General features: G+C 37.1%; 1 protein-coding gene across 1 annotated transcript in view; it reads left to right on the top strand.

Annotated features, from left to right (window-relative positions):
• The window catches only part of WDR35 (WD repeat domain 35), a 49,172-nt gene that overhangs the window by 18,967 nt on the left and 18,096 nt on the right, over positions 1–12,109 (top strand). Inside the window, exons 13-15 of the mRNA XM_009322377.1 lie at positions 8,806–8,950; positions 10,246–10,315; positions 11,066–11,119. Of these exons, the coding sequence (XP_009320652.1) occupies positions 8,806–8,950; positions 10,246–10,315; positions 11,066–11,119 (269 nt within the window). The remainder of the gene's footprint in view (positions 1–8,805; positions 8,951–10,245; positions 10,316–11,065; positions 11,120–12,109) is intronic.

Here is a 12,109-nt window from a genome sequence, read left to right as displayed (position 1 = left end):
TTGTTTGCTGCAGACGTGGTACAGAACAATTGCCAAGTAATTGCAAACTACTGTTTTCTGGGAGTTTTGCTAGAGAATAAAGATCATTGATTTTTCCCCTTCGAACAGATGAGCGAAGTACGGACAAACTGACAAATTAATCAGCTTTTTGATTAATTAATCCACTTTTGTTTGTTCTGGTTTTTGCTTTAGTTTTGGTTTGTTATCCAAGTAGATCTGAATTTGGATTCAGAATACACACTGTGAACCCCATTTGCAGTTTTCTTTTTGAAGCTTGATTCTTTGATTAACTTTTCTGTTTTGTTGAAAGGCTAAATTGTTTGTAATGAAGTTTTAGCAAAAATATTTATTTGCTTTTGAATGAGAGGAGAGTATAGTTATTTAAATGAAAAGTACATATTTTTAGAACCTCATAGCTAAAATGATGGTAAGTAGAAGGTGTATTTGGCAGCAGACATCTAATGCGATTCCACTCTTAGAAAGGTGGGATATGTTATACCACTGTTGTGCTTAGTGGTATAGCACTTTCTAAGCACACTAAAATACTTAGGAAAAAAAATTTCTGTGCATGGTTGATAGAGCAGAGGAGCGTAGCCATATTGGAACAGGTTATGGATAAAAACAGATTGCTTACTGTAAACCTGGAAGAATTCCTCCCCACTTATTTTATTACTGTAAAGTTTTCTACTTCATATGTGTATATAGCTTTGGAACTTCCATGCTCTGATTCTGCTGAAATTAGGTTTAGTTGTTAAACAAACCAAACCAAAATCTTTTCTCTACCCATGCCAAAAAGAGATGTAGCTATTATGACAAGAAACCTCATGAACTTTTTTTCAATGTAAATTGCCTCCTAGAGCCATTGTTTCATCCTCTCTGCAAAAAGTAACTCCTCTGTCTAAATCTCATTAGAGAAGTTAGTTCCTAAGCCATAGTGCTAATACTTGGTGTTAGTATTAAACGATAAACAAACAGCCGTTCTGTCTGATAAAATAGATGGGAAAAGTGTCTAGCAAAGTTTTGGTAAGATAGAAATGAGGAGGGAAGTAAGATGAAGAACTTTAAGACAAGGAAGTAACAACAATTCACAAAAGAGTGTAAGTAGGAAAAAAAAAAAAGGACCGAAGAACAGAAATAGTTGAGATCATAAAGATGATTATTTTCCTCAACCAGTGCTACTGAACAGTTTTATTACGTTAACTAAGTTTGTGTTGTTTTCTAACATTGTTCCGTTTTTCAGTGATAGCAGGAGGAAATCAGCTGTGAGTCAAATATATATTGTGACATTCATGCCCTATATTGTAGATCAAAACTAAAATGAAGAGTGTCCTGCTCCGAGGAATGACTTCTTTGTCCTATGGAATGTGTATGAAATATTGTGGTACTTTTTAGTCTCATAATTTCTGTTTATGTAAATTTGATGCCCTCTTGCCACCCCAATAGGGGTGGCACATCAGAATCTTAAGGAATAAAGTGCCGAGGAAATTCAATACCAAGAATTTTACAATGGATGAAGGGGAAAAAAAAAACCAACCCAACCCAAAACTGAGCACTGAAGTAAGATGATGTGGTGGGTGGTAGTGGTGTGGGTGGGGTGTCTGTTGTGTTCCCGCTGTCCCATCCCCCCTCCTGATCAGATGTCTACACTGTATGTGCCTACTAGTCTCCTGGACTTACTTGACAGGTGGGATTGGGGTGGTGGGGGGAGGATTTGGGGACTTATAGGGAGTAGTTAGTCTCATTTCTACAGTTGACATCTAAAATAAGTTCAGTGAATCATTCCTGAAAGGGGTCTTTTTGCTCTCCATTGGGTACAAAGAAGCCCAGGGCAGCCAGCTCATGTCTGTCAGAGATGTCTAAAATTAGGTGAGACGAATCCCACTCAAACGGTCAAAATTAGCTTTGCATGTACACCTCTAACTCTGCATTTGAACTCTTTTCTTTGCATTTTTCTAGTGTTCTGTTTATGTGAGCTTTCTAAGTCTATCTGTGATAGTTTTATTTATTTACATTATAAACAAAAGTATCAGTTTCTTTATGATTCCCCCATTACGACCTGTCTCCTACAGCTGTCTGTACACAAGAAAAGAATCTTCTCCAGTGACTGAAAACAGTTAAAGAGAAATTCTATTTAATTGAAAAATGCTGCTGCTGTTCCAACTGTATTTGAGTTGTGCTGAAGAGATTAAACAAGCTTCTCTTCCTTTAGCTTAACTAAGCGTTCTACGGTCTGCTCCACTGTCAGAGGAGCACTTTAGTGCATAGGTTTACAATGCTCTTTCCTAGTGTGAGTTCATTTGTGAAAATGCTAGGCGTTATAGCCTTCAACCTCACAGATGGGCAAATATGAGAGATTAGGAATATTTGCATTTTTGAGTCCTGAAAAATTTCTGTAGTCTCAGTAGTTCAAACATAACAAGCAAGACTTCCATTGCTGTATAGTAAACACAGCCAAAGATTCAAACTTTTTTTTTTAATATATGCATCCTGTAAGACTCCTCTAAAGTTAGCCCACCAAACTTACAGAAGGGATTGAAGGTGAACGTGAAAAGTAAATGCCTCTAAATGCAGCACTTTTGGAACACATTGTGCTGGTTTTATCATAGTTGCTTTCCTTTTTTGTAACCTTTGAAGATACAACTTGAAATATTTATAATATAAGGTCAATGTGTGTGAGGTGTAGATGCTTGTACACAGTCAAGGTCTTAATATACAGTATATCATTATATTAGGACGAGAGGAAATGGCCTCAAGTTGCGCCAGGAGAGGTTTAGATTGGACATGAGGAAAAATTTCTTTACTGAAAGAGTGGTTAAACATTGGACCAGGCTGCCCAGGGAAGTGGTTGAGTCCCCATCCCTGGAGGTATTTAAAAGACGTGTAGATGAGGCGCTTAGGGACATGGTTTAGTGGGCATGGTGGTGTTGGGTTGATGGTTGGACTCGATGGTCTTAGAGGTCTTTTCCAACCTTAATGATTCTATGATCATGCTGTTTATCACAGTTGGAGCTTCTTGGCAGTAGAAAGTATAATTGGTCCAGTTTGACAGGGTGCTGAACTTAAGCAGCTGGCTGGCCTTGCTGAGGGCAATAGAGAGAAGACCTTGTAAAACCTTAAAGGCAGAAGACCTTTCTGTAAGTTCTTTTAAGATTCCAGTGGGTGCGTAATTTCTAACAAAATCATTATCCTTTTGTCCTGTTTATAAATGAAAAAAATCAGCTTTAAATCAATTATCAGGTAAAAGTAATCATTAATAGTTTAAGATGTAAGCAGTACAAAAGTAAAATTAATGTATCTCTCACTCAAGATAATTGGAGGGGTATTATTGACTTATGAAAAATATATTATCTGTCTGTGAAATTCTCTTTCTTTCTCTTCTTTCTACCAAAACACTCTTCTCTTTCAGGCTATTTTTTAGTAAAGCGATAAATTGTTGCATTGAGTTCTGTCCAGAAAATAAGTTGCTTAGGTAATTTTTGTTTTGAACTCATGTTCTTGTTTCAGACTTCTAAGTGCCATCTTTCAGAGTGGTTTAAAAACACTTGGGTTGTTACTTTATTCGATTTTCATAAATGCTTATGAAAAATGCCTTCTCATATAGTAGGATGTTCCTCAACAGCCCACTCGGTATCTGTGTGCTCCTGCCTATTCTTCAGTGAGTACTCTTGACTGCTGTGAGTCTAAACTATATTTTTTTGACTGGCTGTAATTACTGCAAATCGAACACACAATATCTTTGTTTTTTACCAGACTGCCCTTGTTGGAATAGCAATCAGCTGGTGCTCTACTGAGCATAAAGATTTTACTCCTCCTTGAGACTCTGGTGCCCTGCAGGTCTCTTGGGCTTTGACCTGGTAGGAAATTGATAGCGGAGAAAAAAGATTGCTAATCTAGGGATGCTAAGTAGCTGATGGAGCATTTGAATAATGCATCTGAGAACGTGTGTTAAGGCGCAATTTGTACAAATTGTCAATTTATAACATTTTATAAAATTGTTTCAACAAAGTGCTATTAATCTCCCAATGACAAAGTAATTGTGATAGTACACAATGTTTGGTTCACCCCCAGGAGATGCAAATCTTACGTTGTTGGGCTCTAAGCCAGTAGTTCAAGAAGGGCTCAGAAAAAGAAGTGCTTATTCCCTTTATTCTGTTGAATTTTTAATTATGTCATTATCTTTCTAATGCTTGCCTCTGCTAATGATGGCAAAAAAGGATTAATCAGTCATTATCTGGTGAAAGGCCATCACTTCAACTTTCTTTAGACATTGATGGGTGGTTACACCTTAAAGCTCTTCCTCATGTTGCTCTTTATTTTGTCCAAGGACATTTTCTTCCTGTGCCTCCTGTGCCTTGTTTTTAGGGTCCTTCACAATAGCTAGTGTTTGCTAGCCCATAAATTAGTCTTTTCTCCATTGTCTAGCTTTATTATGTTCCATCCTACTAAGGTACAAAAATTAACCAACACAGTTTCTTCTGTGCTTGTTTCACAGGCTCACAGGCTTTGTGTCAAAGTCCTTTCATGCATAACTAAATAAAAACTACAGAAGGTTAAATATCTTGTTATATAATATCTTTTTAATGGAAACACAACAGATGGTATCTGCTAAGAAAATGTCACTCAGGCTGGATTATATCATCTTCTTACATGCGCTTAGGAGCACTGACATAGTGAAGTGTTGAGTTATCTTTCACATGTGTGTTAGTGCCCGGTGAAACGAAAACAGCCTGATCAACATACAGGTGGATTAAAGACAGAGTGCTAGAGTCATGCCTGGCTGTCTCGCCTCTCTCCTGGACGCCTTAACAAGGATGGCTGAACTGTATGTGAAACAGCACTTGAATTGCTGTTACTTACAGTTGATCATTGTAAACTAAACTATAACTGATTTTTAGTATTTCTTTGTATTCTGTAAACTGTGGCCATTCATGAGTTGTCCCACGTGCAGTTCAGTTGTCTGACATTGTCTCTGACATTTTCTTCTATTTATGAGCTAACACTTCTAGAGACGTTTGAATCAAGCTCTAAAATTAGGTAGATGTTATTGATCAGACTAAGTTTGTCCCAGTTTCTCAGGAACAGCCTGTAACAGGCTTGTATGAAAACAACAGTTTAGTCTTGTGTGTGTCTGTCTGTCAGATTGCTTCCTTTCCATCAGATTTAGGTGGGATTACTTGTCTTTCTTGTGTTTGTATATCCTATTTCATATAGTAGAAAGTGTCTCAGCTTTTTCATGCAGCGAAGTAATACAGTCATGGATTAAGTTTTTTTTCCATCTACTATTTTTTTCAAGATTAGACATGAGAGCAGGTGTTTTCTAACTGTTTTGAAGTGAGATGGAATGAATGTGGATGACATACAGACATCGCAGAAGGTTATTTGAGATTCCTGGATATCTAAGAAATAAAGTTTCTATCCTTCAGGGAGGAGGTTTTATGAAGGAACAGTGAAGAGAAATGAGGTGAGAAGAGAAAGAAAGGCCAGAGAAAACTTAAAGGGCAGTTGTTTCACATGTTGGCGTTGTTTTGATGGGATGGTGTGTTCAATCCTTTTCAGTATTTGATCACTGAAAAGTAAGGCACCTGTTTAAATGTTTTCCATACATATTTTCAAGGTCTGAAAATTAAGTATGAAGACATTAATACTGAAATTAGCTATCTGCAAAATCAGTGGGAAGAGCTAGACAATCTAAGAGGTCTACATGTTTAGCATGGAAAGCTGCTGTGCAGTGGAAATGCTGAGCAGAGAAGTGTCTGAATCTCTTGCCTCCTTCTGACTTAAGGTGCTTGCTTTTCTGTCTGCTTAATAGTCAGAGCACGAATTCTTTGAAGAGCACTGATGCCTACGTGAGCAGACTTGCTGCTAAAATCAAGGCCACTGTATAAGATGATAATACTTCCCTACGCTAAAGGAAACTAAGTAGTTAAACCAGCTGCCTAGAAAGGGATTCTAGATCTTCCTCAGCCTGAAGGGATTGAAATGAGCATCTTTCCTTTCCCAGGAAAGGACAAATCCCATTCTTTCTTTCTCTGCCCCAGCAACAGCCTAGAGTTGGAGTGGTTGGGGCATCCTTTCCTCGTGTTGAATCTACGCTGTTATGCAGCCAAGGAGGAAAGCATTTTAGGAGCAGAGTGTAGCCCAGTGATTAATGCTCTGAGATGAGAAGGGGGGATAGAACAGAATAGAATACTTCCAGTTGGCAGGGACCTACAACGATCATCTAGTCCAACTGCCTGACCACTCCAGGGCTGACCAAAAGTTAAAGCATGTTATTAAGGGCATTGCCCAAACGCCTCTTAAACACTGGCAGGCTTGGGGCATTGACCACCTCTCTAGGAAGCCTATTCCAGTGTTTGACCACCCTCTCTGTAAAGAAATGTTTCCTAATGTCCAGTCTAGACTTGGATTTTAGTTTCTTTTTCCACAGATTTATCTGTTTGGGTTTTTTTTTGTGTGTTTGCTTGTTTAATGACTGTCCAGTATAAAATGCTAAAGCAATTTTAGAAAAAAATCCTGTATGTCCTACTTTTATGCAGTTGTTTAATCTATACAGGCAATTTTGTAAAAGCATCAGTTCCCACATATAGATGCTGCTCTTCCAGATGTGTTTTTGAATGGATCTGATGCTGATGATTGCGTCCATGTGCTGTGTATCCGTCTCCCTGCTATTTCATATTTGGCTTAAATCCAATCATTGTTTAGCCTGCTGTTGCAAAGAAGGGAAGGCCCTGCCCTCCATGCTAGCTGCTCATTCCTGCCCTCTCCAACATTTGTGGTTTTCTCTTTAATCCAACTTAAGTGAATCTTTTCTTTAATTTTGAGCTCAGTTAGATGAATGAATTGATCCAACTTACTCTGTGGTCAAGCTACTGCTAGAGCTGATATAGAAGAAGCGTCAGGGATTGGTGCGTGGGGTTTTTTTGACAGCAACAATCAGTTTAAGTTAGGCATGTTCATAAAATGCCTAATTGATTGTATTCCTCTGGATAAAGCATAGATGTGTTGCCATCTTGTTTCTGAATCACAACAGAGCTTATGTGAACTTCCTTTTTTCCCAGACTGGGGTACTTTGAGGTGTGCACAAATGAGTAAGTTTAGGCTCCATGGAAGCTGTAGGTCAAATGGGGAGTCACCCGGTGAGTCTGAGGAATGCCCATGGCTTTCACATGGGGGCTTGGTTTAGCATCGCCTTAGAGTAAAGTGTTTAAACGTTGACTAAGCTGAGTCCAAATATAAGGCATAGTACTAAAATTCTGTGATTTGAGCAAGAGGAAACCTTATTTCCTCACAGGTCAGGATATTCTCATGTTTCATTTTTAAAGGATAAAAGCATTGATTACTATGGCATGTACAGCTGCAAGGTAATAAAAGAACAGAGCAAATACATAGAATTTATTAATGCTGTTAATGAAACAGAGGAGACTGTATCCTTCAGTTGTATGTGACTAATTATTGAAATGAATGTTATATGCAACTCAGTGTATTTCATATAATATAAACAACTGTACTGCTCACATGTTAAGCATCATCAGTAAGCTTTCTTATCTAGTATTTACATTTATACTAAGGAGTATTCTGCAGCCATCAGGTAGCTTATATAATCCTCTTAGTTTCAAAGAAAGAAAATCTGTTCAACCAATTTTCCCCCATTTGTCTCTTGTAGCACTGCTCTTCTTTATGGTGGGCTTATAGCTCCCTCCAGAGTTCTGTTCAGTGCTAAAATACAGAGAAAATTGAGATTCACTGTAAAAGAATCAGATTTTGTGCTCACAGCATGTTATCTGTATGACTCAGTGTTTCACTAACAGGCTGGGCTACACAATTCTTTTGAATTTGACTGTTTTGTCTGGTAGCATAGTGATTTACTTGTAGAATTTGAAGACATTGGGTGATTTTCTTAATAGGTTTCTACATTTTTCTGTGCCTTTTTATGTGCATTCACTGGTTTTCAGAAAGATGAAACAAAGGATTGTAAAAGGAAAAAAAGACAATACAGTCAATACAGTGTATTATAAAGAATTATGTAATGGTTTGAGTGCATATATATATTTTTTTTTTCTTTGCTCACCGAACATTGACAGCAAGAATGAGATACTCAATTTATCCACATATTCTAAATGGGCTTAGGGCTAAAGTAAAGAAAATGCCCTACCTTCCTACACTGTGATCTTTGGATGCAGTAAAGTAAGACTAAGCGCACACTTTGCTAAATATTTAATTTGCTGCCATGCAGACAAAGACTTGTTATTTGGCCCAGCTATTAACTAAGATACAAAGAGCATTTCTAGGTCTTGTCTAAGTCAAAATTTGTTAACTGTTTTTAAGTGGTGCTAACCAAAGAATCTCTTCTAGATTGTCAACTTTTGAGTAGTCTTCCTTTTATTTATATTTGAATAATTACAAATATGTCAGATATGGAGGTATTTTATAGATCGTGTTAAGAGATTTGAGATATTCCTAAACTGGTCACTAACCTGAAAATTTGTCTATATATATTTGATGTCTTCTGCATTAGCACATGGAAATTTGCTGAAATAATAGGGAGAAAAGTGTTAATTTTAAAATCAGAACTTGTAAAGAATTCCTCTGTTCTTCTGAACAAGGCGACAAGGCCCCAGTGAAGTTTCTTCGCAATTAATGAAAACTGCTGTTAGGTTGTGTGTGGTGTGGTTTTTGTTTTGTGTTTTTTTTTTTTTGTTTTTAACCTATGGAGATAGTTTCATCCATCTGGAAAAAAGTTTACAGATTAGCATCTAGTCCAATACTTGCTGTACTAATTTTACAACCATTTGGGTTTCATAACAGGGCCGTTGTTTGTCACAATGACCAAAACGCATGTGATAGCAGCTTCAAAAGAAGCATTTTACATCTGGCAGTATCGTGTGGCCAAGAAGCTCACAGCAATGGAAATTAATCAGGTAGCACGGACCAGAAAAGAAGGCAGGGAAAGGTTTGTCTTCAGGCTTTGTCATTTTTCTTCCTTTGCATTGGCATTGTTGATAAAGGTGGATTCTCCCATGCCTAAAATATGAACTCCTGTCTTCTCATTTTTCTACTCAGTTTGTTGACTTGCAGGCCTGTAAGATTAAGTACTAAAGAACAGTTTTTCATAACAAATGTGTGTTTGTTATCCAAATCTCTGACTTCTTTTGGATTAGCTCCAGTTCAGTGTCTCCATTTGCTCGCTGCATGCTTCCCTTACAGAGCTGTGTGTCTTGATGCTTTTTTCCCCCTCCCCTTTTTTTCCTCCATACTCAGTTTCTAGGCAGCTATATTCCTTCTGATAACTTTAATTGTTTCTTGTGTGTCAATGGCTGTAAGGAGATAGTCTATCCTGCTAGTTCTTCTCTAAATACGCTTGTGTTGGATTTGTATCTTGGACATCTAATCCTGTATGGACTTTCATCCTCTCAAACTAAACAAGCCAAAGTCAACATCATCTTGCCTGCGAAATATTTCCTTCCCAGGTGCTCATTAGTGGCATTAACTTTTCTGTCACCTCCACAACTTGCAACTTTGTTATAATTTTCTTTTGTGTTATTGTATGTTCTCTTCCATAGAGATGCTATAAATCTACCACCTCCTGTCATCATATATCCACAATAATGAGTAATTATTTGTACATGGTGTAATAATTTGCATTGTTCTAGTAGCTGAATGCCCTAGCCTGGGACAAGATTGTAAATTTGATAGAAATACTAAAAAAGTAAAGAGTTGTAATTCAGCATAATCATAAACTATGATTTTAGCATTCTAAAATCTTTCGTAATGCTACTTTTTAAGGCAAAAGAGAAGTTATGATGAAGTATTGACTACAGTAACATGTAAGTTTTGTGGATATGAAGGTGAAGCTCTTCATAAGTATGGAGAAAAGCCTGAGGAAATGTGGAAGCGCACGTTTGAAAAGAGACAATTGGGGTGGTTGATTGGTTGATTGATTCCAAAGAGACAATTGGTTGATTGATTCCAAGTTTGCAGGAACTTCTTGTTGCAGAATGAAAGTTTATAGATCGTGTGGGAATAGATCATCAGGGGCTGTGAAAGTGAAAGCAAGTACCATATCTTTATATCAATACAAAGCAGGGTTATCAAAGGGGATACTACTGGAACATAAGAGTAGGCATAGATTTTACTCTCTTTTCCAGTTGCAATGGTTTGTTCTCCAAGGATTGAAGATACCTGTATGCTATCAAAAATGATGCTTTCTTTGGACTTGCTTTTTCTTCGAACTTTCCTTTTCTACAGGATTTATCATATCGATGACACCCCTTCAGGATCTGCAGATGGACACCTTGATTACAGCAGAGCTACTGAAGTGAGTGATGTTTTTAACTAGTTTATTGTGGTGTCACTGGTAGCTTGAAAGATAATTAGTTAGCATTGCTTTATTTATTTTCGTAGATTTTTCATTAGTAGAAGTGGTCTAACTTAAACTTTCTTCTACCTTTTGTACGTAAGTGTTATTTTTCTTCGCTCTGGTTAGTGCATTGTTACTGTGTCATTATGTATTACTGTAAATACACACTGAACTGTAGGGAACACATAAAAAGTATATTCTGGAGTCCAGTATGTAGACACCTGCTCTCTTCTTGGTGAGAAGCAGCTCCCCTTACTTCAACAAAGTATAAGCTTGTTGAAACTCAATAACCCTTGTAATCTTTTCTAGTATTTTTGGCCTTTTCCACTTTATGTATGTGTGCGCATGCACGTGCTCGCTTTTGTACTTACCAATATACCTGAAATGAATTACAAGCCTCACAAGTCAGGGATAGTTGCCTTCTTATGTTTTCTGTTATACACCTGTTACATTCTGGGTTTCTAATTTTTCTGGAGGAGGGGCAGGAGAAGAAAGGAAGCTGTTAATATTATTATTGTCATGATTCCCATAAAAAAGGCTACTAATATCATAAACCATCCATTTACTGTATACTGACAAGGTTTGATAGCCTCTTTTCATATGGATACTTAGCAACATTCTTGTATATTTAAATAAAACTACTTTCTTTAGCAGTGCATTCTTACTGTTGCATTAAAACTGATATTGATATCGCTTGTATACTTTCAGGGAACAAGAGATCCAATTTGTGCAATAACAGCATCTGATAAGATACTACTTGTGGTAAGTTACATAATTAAAATAACTCCTAATTGCCTCTTGTGCTTGTAGGCGGGAGATTCTTCTGCAATGTGTTCATAAGCAGTCATAATTTCAAAGCATTTCTGAATTTAGAACTTACACAGATGAAATCTCTTTCTAGACATCCTCAAAGATAACTTTAACAGGTTCTTCTGTTAACCTGGACCCTTTCTTTAGGAAGGCTAATTCACTAAGTGCTTACAATTTAAGTATAGACTAGTTGCCTGAGTTAGTACTTACAGGTAGGGTTTGATACAGTATTGAGTCCTGACCTGGACTTTAATCTGAGTTCTGGGAAGCCTCTTCTAGGCTGTATGTAAATGCATAAAGACTTACAAAGTTTGTCTGTTTACATATTAATGGTATAATGTATGATGATAGACAATATCACATGTATGTAGTATGCTGTATACATATCAATACATTTATGGATTATATATCTGTATTACGTATGAGGTATTGTATCATGCCAAACAGCTGGTGTACTTTTTTTTTCTGATCTGAAAAGTGATCTCATTAGATGAACAGACATACAGGTGGGCTTTAAAACAAACTAACTAAGCAGAACAAAGATAGAAAAAGAACACTTTCTTCATTTTATCCACCTTCCCAAGAAAGAAAGATATTGATGTTTTCCCATGTTCCTACTCCAGTGATTTTTTTTTTGTTTTGTTTTGTTATATCCAGTCAAAGGACTGGATTTTACAAAATCAGTGGGTCACAGGAAAAAACACGAATGAAAAAATTGTGACGGTTAGTAGGTGACTATGGGATTCTGTTTGTGCTTGGCAGAATAAGAGTGAGAAAATGAAATTAAGAGGATAATTAATCAGTGACTTTGGTTAAAAGGAAGGGAATGAGACGAAATGCCTTTGAGACTAGATCTGGATAAATGTGGTGAAGCTGAATGCATATTACAGTGGTTAGATTTTCTAACACTTCTGGCCCAATCTGCTTTTCAGTTTATAGGGT

This window comes from Pygoscelis adeliae, unplaced genomic scaffold, assembly GCF_000699105.1.
Source record: "Pygoscelis adeliae isolate BGI_AS28 unplaced genomic scaffold, ASM69910v1 Scaffold354, whole genome shotgun sequence".
Taxonomy (NCBI): Eukaryota; Metazoa; Chordata; class Aves; order Sphenisciformes; family Spheniscidae; genus Pygoscelis; species Pygoscelis adeliae.
The sequence above is the reverse complement of the archived record's forward strand: the minus strand, read 5'-3'. Positions and strand labels throughout refer to the sequence as shown.